This window comes from Pteropus medius, unplaced genomic scaffold (genome assembly GCF_902729225.1).
Source record: "Pteropus medius unplaced genomic scaffold, Ma_sr-lr_union100, whole genome shotgun sequence".
NCBI classification, from domain to species: Eukaryota; Metazoa; Chordata; class Mammalia; order Chiroptera; family Pteropodidae; genus Pteropus; species Pteropus medius.
Window position 1 is genome coordinate 313,976 of NW_024344437.1, and position 16,306 is coordinate 330,281.

General features: G+C 36.1%; 1 protein-coding gene across 2 annotated transcripts in view; it reads right to left on the minus strand.

Moving 5' to 3' along the window:
• The window catches only part of FREM2 (FRAS1 related extracellular matrix 2), a 269,492-nt gene that overhangs the window by 96,628 nt on the left and 156,558 nt on the right, over positions 1–16,306 (minus strand). For both annotated transcript variants that reach the window (XM_039872935.1, XM_039872934.1), the window contains 2 exons: positions 3,823–3,972; positions 1,972–2,181 (listed from right to left, as the gene is read on the minus strand). In XM_039872935.1, coding sequence (XP_039728869.1) covers positions 1,972–2,181; positions 3,823–3,972 — 360 coding nt within the window. The remainder of the gene's footprint in view (positions 1–1,971; positions 2,182–3,822; positions 3,973–16,306) is intronic.

The window sequence follows — 16,306 nt, forward strand, 5'->3', positions numbered from 1 at the left end:
TTTTTTTTTTTTTTTCCTGGAGTTTTTTCCTCTTTTCGTTTGGGACCATGTTTCTTTGTTTCTTCATTTTGGTTGCCTCCATGTGTTTGTTTCTATGTATTAGGTAGATCTTCTATGTCTCCCAGTTTTGGCAGAGTGGACTTATATAGTAGATGTCCCCTGGGGCCCAGTGGCACAGTCTCTCTGGTCATCTGAGACAGGTGCTCTAGAGGTGTCCTCTGTGTTTTTGAATGCCATCATGTCATAGTTGAGCCTTAATTGCTGTTAGTACATCAGTGCAGGCATTGACTTTCAGGTTGATTTGCTATGAATACTGGCTGTGACTACTGCTGATGAGTGGTTGGGCAGAGCTGTGCAGGGGCTGACTGACCCTAGGGAACAAAATTCCTTTTAACTGGGCCCTGGTGCCTGCTGAGTCCTCCCTTTGGATTTGTAATTTGTGGAGGTAATTGAGTGGTGCTCTGGTGTGGTTTAAATCCAGATACCAGGTATTTGGTTCTGGGGTCTCTTTGAAGGGATTTGGGTGCAGCCCAAGATCAGCTGCTGTCTGTACTCAGCCTAGGGTCACCTGGTTGCTTGCTGTCTGTGCTGGTTTGCTGGCACCTGGTAGTGGTTTTGCTCTGAACCAAGGCTGGCTGACACTAGAGCTGGGCTTGGGGCTGCTTAGCAAAGGGACAGGGTATGCTGAAGCCAGCTACTGTTTTGGGGAGTTTTTGGACCTTTGAGAGATTTTAGGAAACCCCAGCATGAGATGAGGCTGGCTGTTTGTATGGAATATCTACTGGCAGAGTTTTGGGCTGAGTGCGTGAGTAAGCTGAAGAGGAGCCTCAGAGAATCACCAGAGTGGGGAAGCAGTATTAGCCAGGTTAATGGAGGCTCAAATTTGGTGCCTACCAGCATGTATAAATGGAGGTCTCAAAAAAGCAACAATGGCACTTGCTAGAATTTCTGCCTACACTTGCAGATTGTGTGGTTAGAGGGCTTAACGAAGGAACAATAGTGCCTACCAGTACTTTAGTCCTGGAAAGAGCAAGCTCTCCAGACCTTGTTCTGAAGCCAGGCAATTTAGTTCCTCCCCATTTATCCTTAAAGCTTTTCAAGCTGCTGTCCCTTCTCTGGTCCTTAGGGTGATTGTATGCAAGCGAGTCTGTGCTCAGGCCCTTTAAAGGATGCCGGGTCCCACTCAATTATTAAGCATCATATGTGGGTGTGAGACCAGCCCTTTTTGTGTCTCCACCTGTCCTATCAGATCAACATGGCTTCTTCTTTATATCCTTAATTATAACAGTTCCGTTCATCTAGTTTTTAGGTGGTTCTCAAGGGCGTTTGTCCATTTTGACCAGAAGTCTATGATGAGGGTATTCTTTAGACACAATCAAGATATTGATGATGATATCACTTTTTCTTTTTTTAATTTGAGAGAAAAACTGAAATTTTCTTCTGAGTCTTATTCTATCAAAATAATCAGGAGATGGAAGGAAGACATGGTCAGCTAGGATATTGTTATGTGTTGAGCATTGTCTCCCTCAAATTCATAGGTTGAAGTTCTAAATCCCAGTGCCTGAGAACGTGATTTTATATGTCTTTATAGAGGTAATCAAGTAAAAAATGAAGTCATTAGGTTGGGACCTATTTAATATAACTGGTGTCCTTCTAGGGTAGGTAGGACAGAGAGACAGACATAGATGATGTGAAGACACATAAGGAAAAGATGGCCATTTACAAGCAAAGGAGAAAGGCCTGGAACATATCCTTCTCTCAAAGTCCTCAGAGCCAACCCTGTCAACATCTTGATCTTGGACTCTTAGCCACCAAAACTGTAACATGAGATTTCTGAGTCTATAGTACTTTGCTATGGCAGCTCTAGCAAACTAATACAGGTACATAAACCTTAGTTAATTTTCTTACTTAACATTTATATAAAGTCTAGCTTATCATTTTACTTATCATTCTAAATTAATAAACACTCACAATCTGAGACAGAGTCATTTATGGACACTGTGGCTTTGCTAGGCTCTCCAAGGGCAGCATTCATAGGCATACGAAGCATCAGTTCAAATCTCTCAATTCCCTCCAACAGTGGTTGTCCAAGATCATCCAGAATGATAACACGAACTGTCTGCATGTTGACTCCAGGTGCAAAATCTATATTACGACTAATTCCCACATAATCTGTTCCAGCTATAATAGTAACAAAAAATTATTCAATTGGAGACTGAATAAACTTAAACAAAATTATAATAAGCAAATCATGTAGTTATATTTTATAATTCTTTTAAAAATACAGACTGGTATAATATTACAGAAAAATATATTTAATGAAATATAAAATATTAGTATCTACATTGGTCATTAAGCTAGTAGATCAAAGATCAGATTCTTAAGTTTGTCTTATCTATGTCTAAGATGTTATTTTAGCTTTAGTTATTTTCACTTTGTTTTTAATAGTTTTTCCATGTTCATTTTGGAATTCTCAAAAGGAACTAATAAAAAGCAGGTCTAAAAATCAGCATATCAATCAGACATTATCAAATTATATATAAAATACATATGTTTAAATTTCATTAACATTAGTTAAATATCTATATCTGTGAGCTACTACAGAACATTCTATTTATGTCAGTAGTTGCCTGCTGGTTAAATCAACACATTTCAGATATAAACTTTTGTCCCACATGCTCCACCCACATTCACCCCAGGTAAGGAGAGCAATCCATTATTCTCAAAGAATATTTGGTCTGTTGTTGGCTTATTACTTTTCAGACCATGTGGTACATATCTAGTGTTGACATCTCTGTTTACGTCTCAAGTAGTTAAAAACAAAACTTTCTTTTAATCTTTAGTTACTACATACATAAATACTAAGAGCAGAGGATGATAATTCAATGTCATTGCTTCTTTGTTTTCATAACTTCTCTCATTTTGTATTTACTTCATCTCTGAATATGCAGCAGTATGTGAATGTGCCTGTCTTTAATTCATTTTTTTAAAATCTCTGTATTTGAATCCATTGTGGTTCTTCTTATATTTTTCTTTTCCTATTCTTCTTCACTTTTATCCTCATGTCTTTATTTTATTTGAATTTTCTCTTATGACTAATTGACTTATGACAAAATGACTAATTGGGCTAAACAAATGTTTGTCAAAGACTGACTACATGCAAAGCATTATACTGGGTCTACTACATTTAAAAAGTTAAAACTTAAGGGTGACTTTTGAAATGATATGGCTTCTGCTTGCTTTGTGTGATAAGTGTGTAGTGTGGATATGATGTACATGTGTGCATGCATGTGTGTGTATGTGAGTAAAAGAGAGAGTTTGTGTTGTTGGTAAGTTAGAAGGAAAGCTTGTCCTACACCTTATGATAAACTTTTTGGAGATGCAGATTCTAAATAAAAGGTAGGCATGTGCAAGCTAGAAGAATAAAATGTGGAAAAGCTTTTTGGATCTGAACTATATATGAAGACATTTGGTTAAACTGAGGCAGGGACCACATTGGTGTTGTTTACCTGCAAGATACTTAAATATCATTAGATTTCTGTGAAGGTGGCCAACATGATTAGTCTTGTGCATATGATGTCATAATATTCAACGATTTTAGATTTGCCGAATGTAGTGAACAAATTCATGCAAATATAGCCATTAGAATTTAGTCTTATGTGTTTTTAACTTAGCCTCTGATTTATAGCCCTTAAATTTATTTTATCACGGTAGTAAATAGAGCCTCAATTTACCTATCATGTAGTAATAATTTTCAGAAAAATCCAAGGTAAGTTGAAAATTGTAGAACAATCAAAAGAGTTACTGTAGGAAACTTCTCACCATTGGCAGAGGGTGGATCTGTTTTCTGAGATCTTAGGGTAACACTAGAAGACCTGGACAGGTCAGTGCCTGTTCTCCATACCCGCACTTCCACATAGCCAGCACTCTCATCTACAGAGTACTCAAAATCACCAAAGTAGAAGATTGGTTCTGTTAAGAACAAAACAGAAAGCATTGCTATTATTTTTATTTTTGCACATCAAACTCTACTGACGTAATTTCGAAGAAGAGTTAACTTCATCATATTGACTTCCTTATATCATATTTTTTAGTAAGATAACATCTCTTTAATCTATAGATTTATATAGTTTTCAGTTCAAAATGTCTGTGTTGAAAAACAAACAAACAAAAATACTATGGTAAACTGCTTAATGGAACATTCTCATCTTGAAGCATAAGTTACCCATATTAATGACTTTGAAATGTACTTTCTGGAAGTTTAGCTGGTAAAATAGCACCAAAATGAAACAAAATACATAAAGTTAAAATTCTATGAGTTTGGCCCTACTGTTCATTATACCATATCCTACCAAGTTTTCTCTCTGGAGACTATTTGACTTTTAACCTCTTTTAGTCCTTTAGATTTGGCCTTAATCCAGTATATTTGGGTCTCTTATAACCACTATAGAGTTAGCACCTATTGGATAACTAGACTAAATATATATATGATTACCTGGCCTGGAGAGTTTAGAGAGACCAGAACATAATTGTAGATTAGCTGTAGAAGGTTGGGGGTATCCTATACAAACTGAGGTTCCAGTGGAGAAATAATCTCATACTAAGATGTTTACATTTTTCTTAAACATGAAGGAAATAATTGACTTAAGTCATTAAAATTAACACATCTTTGGAGACTTTGTATTTTCCTCCAGTTTTAGTGATGAATTGATCTAATCATCATTTCCTGTCTGATTCCACTGGTGAGCAACAGTTTGCCTTGTAAGATCACTGCCAGAAGTCTGAGGTATAGAAGTCAGTGGACTAATAAAGAAAACTGAGAGATGATTTGTGAGCTTACTTAAAAAAATTATTTTGAAATATCTATAGTCTCATAGGAAGTCACAGAAATAGTATATACTTTACCCTTTGGGAGCTTATTTTATAAGTAATCATTAACAAAGATAAATTAATTTAGTGTATACATAACATGGTGACTGATCCTTTGACTTTAGACATTTTGCTCATCTGTGTCTGGTTTTATGACTCAAAGAAATGTGTCTTAAAGGTCAGGCAACATATATCAATGTTCCTTAAAACACAAGGCCATTAAAGAGAAGACCATTGTGTTTTACAGCATCTAATTGAGTTACGAAACATACAAAATCAAACAAAACCCTACAATGATGGCTCACAATCAAAGGAAACCAATTTTGTGCAATTCAATTTGAATAGGAATATTTATTTTCCTATTCTAAGTAAATAATCTTTATTAAAACTGCAAAATTGTGTTTTATTATTATTTTTTTTATATGGGGGCATGAAAAAAAGCATATAACTCTCCTTAATTTTTTAATAATATATTTTTATTTTTCAATTATAGTTGATATAGAATATTATATTAGTTTCAAGTGTACAACATAATGATTAGACATCTATGAAACTCATGAAGCGATCACCTCAATAAATCTAGTACACATCTGATACCATACAGAGTTATTACAATATTATTGACTATATTCTTATGCTGTACTTTACATATCCATGACTATTTTGTAACTACCAATTTGCATTTCTTAATCCCTTCCCCCTTTTCACCCGCCCTCCAAACCTCCTCAAAATAGTCTCTGTATTTATGAGTCTGTTTTATTTATTTTATACTTTAGATTCCACATGTAAGTGAAATCATATGACATATATCTTTCTCTGTCTCACTTATTCCACTCAGCACAATACCTTCTAGTCCATCCATGTTGATGCAGATGGCAAAATTTCATTATTTTTTATGGCTGAGGTAATATTCTATTGTATATGTGTACTACCTTTTCTTTATCCATTCAAATATTGATGGACACTCAGATCGCCTTCATATCTTGGCTATTATAAATCCCACTGCAATGACCACGTGGATGCACTTGCCCATATGTTCAAAATAGTATTTTGAATTTCTTCAGATAAATATCCAGAAGTGGAATTATTGGGTCCTTCTTTGTCTCTTGTTATAGCTTTTGTTTTAAAAATTATTTTGTCTGGTATAGTTATTGCTACCCCAGTTGTGTTTTGTTTCCTTTCCATTTCCATGAAATATCTTTTTTCATCCCTTTACTTTTAATCTGTGTGTGTCTTTTGATCTGAGGTGATTCTCTTGTAGGCAAGGGTCTTGTTTTCTTATCCATTCAGCTGCCCTATATTTTCATTTGAGCATTTAATTATTTTTCATTTAAAGTACTTATTGCCATTTCATTACATATATATTTTCTTCTTAAACAAGACTGACCAACAGTAATACTGTCTTGGTGGTGATGAACTCTTAGCTTTTTATTGTCTGGGAAAGTCTTTATCTATCTTTCAGTCTGTCCTTTGATGATAGCTTTGCTGGGTAGAGTAATCTTGGTTGTAGGTCCTTGCTTTTCATCACTTTGAATATTTTTTGCTAAGCTCTTCTGGCCTGCAAAGTTTCTGTTGAGAAGTTGGCTGACAGTCTTATGAGAGCTCCCTTGTAGGTAAATAATTGCTTTTCCTTTGTTGCTTTTATATTCTCTTTTTTGTCTTTAACCTTTGGCATTTTAATTATGTGTCTTGATGTGGGCCTGTTTGGGTTCATCTTGTTTGGGCCTCTTTGCATTTCCTGGGCTTGCATATCTATTTCCTTTATCAGGTTAGGAAAGTTTTTTGTCATTATTTTCTCAAATAAGTTTTCAATTCCTGTTCTCTCTCTTCTCCTTCTAGTACCCCTATAATGCAAATTTTGGTATGCTTGATGTTGTCTCAGAGTCCTCTTAAATTTTTTGTATTCTTTTTTCTTGATGATGTTCTGATTGGGTGTCCTCCATCATCTAAACTGCTGATTTGATCCTTCACTCCATCTAATGTATGTCTCATGAACTCTTCATCTCAGATATTATATTTTTCACTTCTGACTTGTTCCCTTTTATGTTTCCCATCACAATTTTTATGTTTTCTATCTCTTTATTAAAATTATCATTGAGTTTCTATACTCTTCCCCTAAGTTCATTGAACAACATCCTTATCATCAGTGTTTTAAACTCTGCATCTGGTAGATTGCTTGTCTCCATTTTGATTAGTTATTTTTTCTGTATCTTTGTTCTATTCTTTCATGTGGGACATTTCTTTGTCCCCCATTTTTGCTGCCTTCCTGTGTTTGTTTCTATGTATTTGGTAGGGTTCCTAAGTCTTCCAATCTTAGTAGAGTGGCTTTATGTAGTAGATGTCATGTGTGGCCCAGTGACACAGTCTTCCTGGTCACCTAAACCAGGTACTCAAGGTGTGTCTCTTGTGTGTGTTGTGTGTGCCCTCCTGTTATAGTTGAGCCTTGGTTGCTGTTTGCACATCTATATATGGGATTGATCCTTGGGCTGACTGGTTGTGAGGATTGGCTGGTGAGGGGCTGACCCTATGGAGAAGGATTTACTTTAACAGGGTTCTGGTGCTTGCCCAGTCTGCCCTTTGGGTATGTCCTCTCAAGATGCTGCCCTGGCTGGTGCTCCTGCTCTGGCACCAGTCGAAGCAGGCTGGCCTAAGTTCCTCCTGAGAGGGGCCCAGCTGTGGGCTGAGTTCAGCTGCAGCTTGTGCACTTCCAGGGCTGCCTGGCAGGAGTCACCAAGTAATCTGCAGATGGCCACCACCCATGCTGGGCTTATAGGTGCAACAAGAGGTCAAGCTGGGAACTGAGGCTGGCTGCCACTAATGCTGAGCTTGAGACCTCTCAGCAAGAGGTACAGGGCATAACAAGGCTAGATGCTGCTTTTTTGGGTTTTATAAGCCTTTGAGAGATTTTAGGAACATTTGCAGCATGTGCCATAGGTTTTGTGAGCCTTTGAGAGATTTTAGGAAAGTCTACAGCATGTGCCAAGACAGACCATTTGTATGAAAAACCACTGGAGGCAGCTTGAATGGGCTCACAATTTGGGAGAGGCAGTATCTCCGGGAATCACCTGGGCAGAGTGACCTGTGATAACCAGGTTGATGGAGACTCGGATATGGTGGCCTCTTGTGTCTTCAAGCTGAATGTGGGGAGGGCTCAACAATGGATACTGACAGCACCTCTGTATAGGGGAAAGCCACACCTTCAACCTTCACCCTGAAGCCAGACAACTCAGTTCCTCCCATGTGTCCCTGGCACAATTTGAGCAGCTGCCCCAGTGCTGGAGCTCAGAGTGAGTGAGTCTGTCACTGAGTAAGTCTGCAAGTGGGCCCCTTAAAAAGAATGTCTACAACTCCAGTCACCTTGTCTCACTCAACCATAATCTCCACTGGTTTTCAGTCAGAAGTTGTGGGGACTTCTCTTCCTGGCACTGGAACCATGGGCTGGGGAGCCCAGTATGGAGGCAAGTCCCCTTGCTCCTCCCTGATTCTCAAGTGCCACATGCCATTGTGGGACTAGCCTGTTTTGCATCTCTGCTCTTCCTACAAGTCTTGATGTGACTTCTTATAGTATACCCTCAGTTGTAAAGCTTCTGTTCAGTTAGACCTCAGGCAACTCCCAGTCATGGTTGTTCTGTAGTTTTGTTGTAATTTTGGTGTAGACATGAGAGAAGGTGAGCACAGTGTCTACCTTCTACGGCATCTTGACTGGACCTTGTTTTCCCCCTCAACCATTGAATGATACAAAACCAAACTTGGAAACTTTGTGACCAACTGTTTTTGTTAGAGTTTAAAGTATAGTTTAGTAAGATAAAAAAAAGGAGTCTTATGTAATACTCCAAAAATTTTTATACAAGTTGTCATTTAGAATAAAGACTAATGATAGTAGTTACCATACATAGAACATTTATTATGTGACTGACACATGTGCTTTATTCAGCAGTCCCCAACCTTTTTGGCACCAGGGACTGGTGCTCCTATGAGAATCTAATGTCTGGTGACCTGAGGTGGAGCTGAGGCCATAGTGCTAGTGCTGAGGAGCAGCTGTAAATACAGATGGAGCTTTACTCTTTTGCTCGCCACTCACCTCCTGCTGTGCAGCCTGATTCCTAACAGGCCACTGACTGGTACTGGTCCATGGCCTGGGGTTAGGGACACTTGCTTTATATATGTGCGTTATGTGTGTGTGTGTCTCAGAGAGAGATAGAGGAGAGAGAGGCATGGCACATGTAACAATGCTAATAAATAATAAGAGTTATGTGAATGATGCAAATAATATTATAATATTGCCTATTAATTAGTATATTGTTATCTCCAGCAGAAAGAAGGAAGGGAAGTGGAAAAAGGATTTTAATTCTAAATCTCTCAATTTCACTCTACCAGATTATAGAAGGCATTAGGAAAGATATTTATTTTTAAGTGAATTTTTTGATTATCTATAGATTTAAGTTATTTATGTGATTTCTTTCCCCTCTGTGTTACACTCATGATGACTAGAAAATTGGTCTATTAATCATTGCAGTCATTGTAATTAAAGTATAATGTAATCAATTATGATTAGATTAAAACACAATACAATAGTTTTTTAAAAAACAATTTTTGCCAACTGCTTAGTTTCTTATGCCATGAATAAAAAAAAATGGCTAAACATTAGCATCTTTTTATATTGTCAATGTATTTGAATGAAAATTGAAAAGCAATCATTATTGTTATCTCAATTTCACAATGCCTTTTAAAAAATCTCTAAAATTTAAATATTGTTTATAATTGTTACAGTTTGGACAGAATTTTATGTAATATGAATGAGATAAAAATCCTTCAAGGGAGGTTTGGAGAAACATGGCAGAATGACAGATGTCCCAGATATCTCCCCTTGAAACAACAATAAGCTAAACATCTAAAGATCAACAAAAACCAACCAAACTGCACACCAGCACATCAGAACATGGAATCTGCACATCAAAGCTACCAGAGGTCAGAATTCCAAGTGTCGAGCAGTGGACTGGGAGAAATAAAGAAGCTGCCTCTTGCAGCCAGAGCTCCCTGTAGGAGGATGGGGAGGGGAGAAGGTGTGGCGACTTCCCTGAAAAGCCCCACCTGGGAGTGCTGGGAACTCGACACGGCCGGTGGCAGGACCCAGTCATCAGGGCAGAAAGAAGAGAAGCAGAATGGCAGAGAAACAGGAATGGCAGAGAAACAACAGTTGATTTTTACCAGCCACAGTTGCAAAACCAAGGATGAACCACAGCCACCAACCCACAACACACAGGGATCCTCCCCCCATATCCTCTGAAACTGAACACAGTGGAGCCCAGGGGAATCTAAGCAAATGCCACTGAAACTGTCGCCAAAACTGACTGACAGTAGTGAGTGTGATTAAACATCTGTAAGAAAGAAAAAGGCATTTTAAAGGTTTCATATAAGGCAGGGATCCAAGAGGCTTAGATGCCACCTACTGGAAACCAAAAGAAAAACATCTTCTTTGTAACAGGCTAAAAAGAGAGATATAAAAATATCTTTATATAATAAAGATATATATATCTTTATATAATAAATCTTTCTGGAAAAAAAGCAGAATACACTTTCATTAATGCCTAGGTGGAAAAATAGTCCAGTAAACATCATGAACAACCAAGGTGACAAGGCATGTCAGAAAGAAAGAGAAAAATCTCCAGAAAATAACCTTACAGACATAGAAATATGCAACTTAAATGACAGATAATTCAGAATGATATTTCTGAATAAACTCAGTAAGATCTGAAACGAGTCATATCAACGATTTTAGGAACTGAAAAAAAAAACTAGATGAGCAGAATGAGTTCTTTAGCAAGGAAATTGAAACTATCAAAAGGAACAGAATAGATCTTCTAGATATAAAACACACACACACACACACACACACACACACACACTGCAAAAGCTGAAAAATGAAATGGCAACCTTCGGAACCTAGTCGAACAAATGAAGGAAAAGATCAGTGATATCAAAAACAGAAATCTATAATAAATCAGAAGGAAGAAGAAAGAAACCGAAGAATGAAAAATAATGAAAGAGAAATACAAGAACTAGCTGATACCATCAGGAGAGGAAATATAAGAAAAAAGGAGATTATCAAAGATGAGGAAAAGGAGTAGAGACAAGACAGCATTTTCAGACAAATAGTTGATGAGAATTTCCCAAATGTAAGGAATGAGCTGGAACTTGGAATTCAAGAAGTCAATAGAACACCCCATTATCTCAACCCAAGAAGGCCTTCACCAAGACACATTGTACTAAAATTATCAAAAATCAATAACAAAGACAGAATTTTCAGAGCAGCCAGGGAGAAGAAAAAGGTAACATATAAAGGAACACCCATTAGATTATCGTTGGACTTCTCATCTCAAATCTTATAAGCCAGAAAGGAGTGGAATCAAATATTCAAACTATTAAATGAAAGGAACTACCCACAGAGAATAATGTGTCTAGCTAAGCATTCCTTTAGAGATTTAAGACCTTTCCAGACATACAAAAATTAAGGACATTCTCCACTACGAGGCCTGCATTACAGGAAATACTGAAAGGGGTCAGCTCACCTAAAACAAAATGACACACACACACACACACACACAAACATAATTAAGAGTAAGTTGACTATCAGGCAAATAGAAGGAGAGGAGTTCAATCCTTACTAAGAATAGGACATTGTAAGCTTGAACAATAAGAAGAAATTTGTTATAGCAAGATAGTAATGAATGTTCAGTGTACATAGGGACAAATTGAGACAACAATGACTGAAAAAGGGAGAATTCAAAGATCCAAATTCGCAAAGGGGAATGGAGATAATGCACATGCAGAAGAAAATGGATGACTGTATATATATAACTATCCTTTACATATTTGTAATATAACCAAACACCAAAGGTTCAGAACTAAAGTATATAATATAAAACAAGAAGGACCAGAGGAAAAACCCACAAAAGACAACCAAAATAAAGAAAACAGAAACACAAAAACAAGGAAGCAATGGAAACACTGAGCTACCAGAAAGCAAAAGATAAAATGGCTATAAGAAAACCTCATATTTCAATAATCACCCTAAATGAAAATGGACCGAATTCACCAAGAAAAAGGCACTGAGTTGCAGATTGGATCAAAAAACAAAACTCAACCATATGCTGCCTCTAGGAGACATATCTTAGCTCCAAAGACAAATATAGACTCAAAGTGAAAGGGTAGAAAATGATATTTCAAGCAAATTACATTCAAAGAAAAGCAGGAATACTGGTACTAATATCAGACGAAATAGACTTCAAAATAAAAAACGGTAAAGAAAGATACTGAGGGACACTTCATAATGATAAAGGGAATCATGCACCAAGAAGAAATAATACTTATTCATATCCATGTTCTCAATTAAGGAGCCTCAAACTAGGTAAAGCAATTACTAACAGAACTAAAGAGAGAAACAGACCAAAACACTATCATAGGTGACCTAAATACCACACTGTCGGATATGGACAGATCATCTAAACAGAGAATCAATAAGGAAATAACATCCTTAAATGACACAATTATATCCAACCGGAAATAACATCCTTAAATGACACAATTATATCCAACCGGATATAACATTTACAGAGCCTTTCATTCCAAAACAGCTGCTTATACATTCTTTTCTACTGCATATGGAACATTTTCAAGGATTGACCACATACTGGGACACAGAGATAGCTTCAATAAACATAAGAGGGTTGAAATCATATCAATAATGCCTTAAAACTAGAGATCAACTGCAAAAAAAAGCAGGAAGAACCACAAATACATGGAAATTAAACAACATGCTACCGAAGTATACCTGAGTCATAGAAGAAATAAAAAGAGAGATCAAGAGATACATAGAAACAAATAATAATGATAGTACAAAATGTCAAAACTTTTGAAACAAAGCAAAAGCAGTCATAAGAGGAAAGTTCATATCATTACAGGCCTATCTCTAAAAAACAAGAACGAGACCAAATAAACAACTTAATGCTTCATGTTAAAAAACAAAAACAAAAACAAACAAACAAACAAAAACTAGAAAAGAAAAAACAAATGAAGCCTACAGTCAGCAGAAGGAAATCATCAAAATTAGAGTAGAAATAAGTGAAATTCAAAACAAACAAACAAACAAAAAACAATAGAAAAAAATAAATGCAACAAAGAGCTGATTCTTTGAGAAGTGTACTAAAATTGACAAACCCCTAGCTAGGATCACTAAAGAAAAAAGAGAAAGGACACAAATCAACAAAATCAGGGATGAAAAAGGGGAAATTATGACAGACACCATAGAAATACAAAGGATCATACAAGAATACTATGAAAAAGTATATAATGTCAAATTTAATAACCTAGAAGAAATGGACGAGTACTTAGAAAAATACAACCTTCCTAGACTGAATCAAAAAGAACTGGAAAATCTAAAAAAATGAATGGAAATTTAAACAGTTATCAAAAACCTACCAAAAGTAAAAGTCCCGGACCAGATGGCTTCACCAGTGAATTCTACCAAATATTCAAAGAAGATTTAATATCTATTTTTCTCCAACTCTTCCAAAAAATCTAAGAGGAGGCAATACTTCCCAACTTATTTTATGAGGCCAATATTACTCTGTTATCAAAACCTGGTAAAGATAACACAAAAAAGAGAACACTACAGACCAATATCTGTCATGAACACAGATGCAAAAATCCCAAGTAAGATACTAGTGAACTGAATATGGCACCATATTGTGAAAAGATTATACACCACAATCAACTGGGCTTCATCCTAGAGGCACAGAGATGGTTCAACATACACAAATCGATTAATGTGCTACACCACATAAACAAATTAAAACATAAAAATCATATGATCACATAAAAAGATGCAGAAAAATCCTTTGACATGATAAAGCCTACATTTATGATCAAAACACTACAAAATCAATATAGAATGAAATTACCTTAACATAATTAAGGCCATATATGACAAACCCTCAGTCAACATTATACTTAATGGTGAAAAACTAAAAAAAATCCCTCTAAGATCAAGGACAAGGCAAGGCTGTCCACTATCACCACTGTTATTCAATATAACTTTGGAGGTGCTAGCAAGGGCAATCAGGCAAGAGAAAGATATAAAAAGCATCCAAAAAGGAAACAAAGAAGTCATACTGTCACTATTTGTGGATGACATGATTCTCTATATAGAAAACCCTAAAAGATCAAATATACAGTAGGTGAAGGAAACTGGATTTGGGTGGTAAACGCACAATAGAATAATGTACACCTGAAAGTTATATCATTTTATTAACCAATGTTACCTCAATAAACTTAATAATAATAATAAAAAAACCCTCTAAGAACTCCATAAGAATACTACTAGAAACAATAAGCAAATACAGTAAAATTTCTGGATACAAAATCAATGTTCAAAAATCATAGCATTCCTATACTCTAATAATAAAGTGTCAGAAAAAGAAGTGGAAAAAATAATTCCTTTATCAATTGCAACAAAAAGAATAAAAAACCTAGGAATAAATCTAACGAAATACGTGAAGGACCTATATAATGAAAACTATAAGATCCTATTAAAAGAAATCAAAGAAGATAATAAGAAATGGAAAGATATTCTATGTTCTTGGATTGGAAGAATCAATAGTTAAAATGACCATATTACCTAAATCGTTATACAGATTTAATGCAACCCCCATTAAGATACCATTGGCATTTTTAAAGAAAAAAAACCCATCAGGTTTGTATGGAAGCACAAAAGACCCTGAATTGCCAAAGCCATCCTGAGCAAAAAGAATGAAGCTGGAGGCATCACTATGCCCGACTTTAAATTATACTACAAAGGGACGACAATCAAAACAGCATGATATCGGCAGAAAAACAGACACATGAAACAGTGTAATAGAATCGAGAGTCCAGAAGTAAACCCATACTTATACGAATAAAAAATTTTCAATAAAAAAGCCACAAGTATGTGGAGAAAAGAAAGCTTCTTCAATAAATGATGTTGGGAAAACTGGAAAGCCAGCTGCAAAAGATTGAAACTAGACTGTTGTCTATCACTACACACCAAAATTAACTCAAAATGGATTAAGGACCTGAATATAAGATCTGAAACAATAAAATACATAGAAGAAAACATAGGAACTAAACTCAAGGACCTTGGACTTAAATTAGAATTTTTTGAATTTGACCTCAAAAGCAAGGGAAGTAAAAGCTAAAATAAATGAATGGGACTACATCAAACAAAAAAGCTTCTTTACACCAAAAGAAACTGTCAACAAGGTAAAGAGACAACCATCCGAATGGGAAAATATATTTGCAAGCGACGCCTCCAATAAAGGCCTAATATCCAAAATATACAAAGAACTCATACAATTCAACAACAACAACAACAAAACAAATGACCCTATCAAAAGATGGGCAGAGGACCTGAACAGACACTTCTCCCTAGAGGACATACAAATAGCCAACAAATATATGAAAAGATGCTCAACATCGCTAGCTGTTAGGGAAATGCAAATCAAAACCACAATGAGATACCATCTCATACTTGTTAGAATAACTATAATCAACAGGACAAGTAATAACAAATGTTGGAGAGGATATAGAGAAAAAGGACCCCTCATCCACTGCTGGTTAGACTGCATATTGGTACAGCTACTCTGGAAAACAGTACGGAGATTCCCCAAAAAACTAAGAATTAATCTACTGTATGATTCAGCAATCCCTCTACTGGGTATTTATCCCAAAGACTTGAAAGCCTATATCTGAAAAGTTATTTGTACATCGCTGCTCATAGCAGCATTATTCACAGCGCCCAGGACATGGAAGCATCTGAAGTGTCCTGCGACAGATGATTGGATACAGAAGCTGTGGTACATATATACGATGGAATATTACTCAGCCACAAGAAGAGATGAAATACTGCCATTTACGACAATATGGATGGACCTTGAGATAATCATGCTAAGTGAAATAAGCCAGATGGAAAAAGTTGAAAGTCACTTGATATCACTTAAATATGGGATATAACCTAAAAGCAACAAATGAGCAGGACAAACAAACAGAGAGTCATGGACATGGACAATAGACTAGAGGTTACCAGAGGGTAAGGGGTGGGGAGAGGGGAGAAGTAGATGGCTTAAAGGGGGTCTAATATGTGGTGACAGAAATAAATCTAACTATAGGAGGTGAAGACAGTGTAAATATATATATGCCTTACTGTTAAAGTACACAGCTTAAACTTATTGGATTTTGTTAACCAATGTCATCATAAAAAAAGTTAATTAATTTAAAAAATCCTTCAAGCAGTGAGTTGAGTTATAGATATCATTCAACATAAACGATAGGATATTCCTGTGACATTTTAATGGGTCCAAAGTAAGTGAAAGGAAGAAAAGGATAAATGAATAAAGACTGTCAA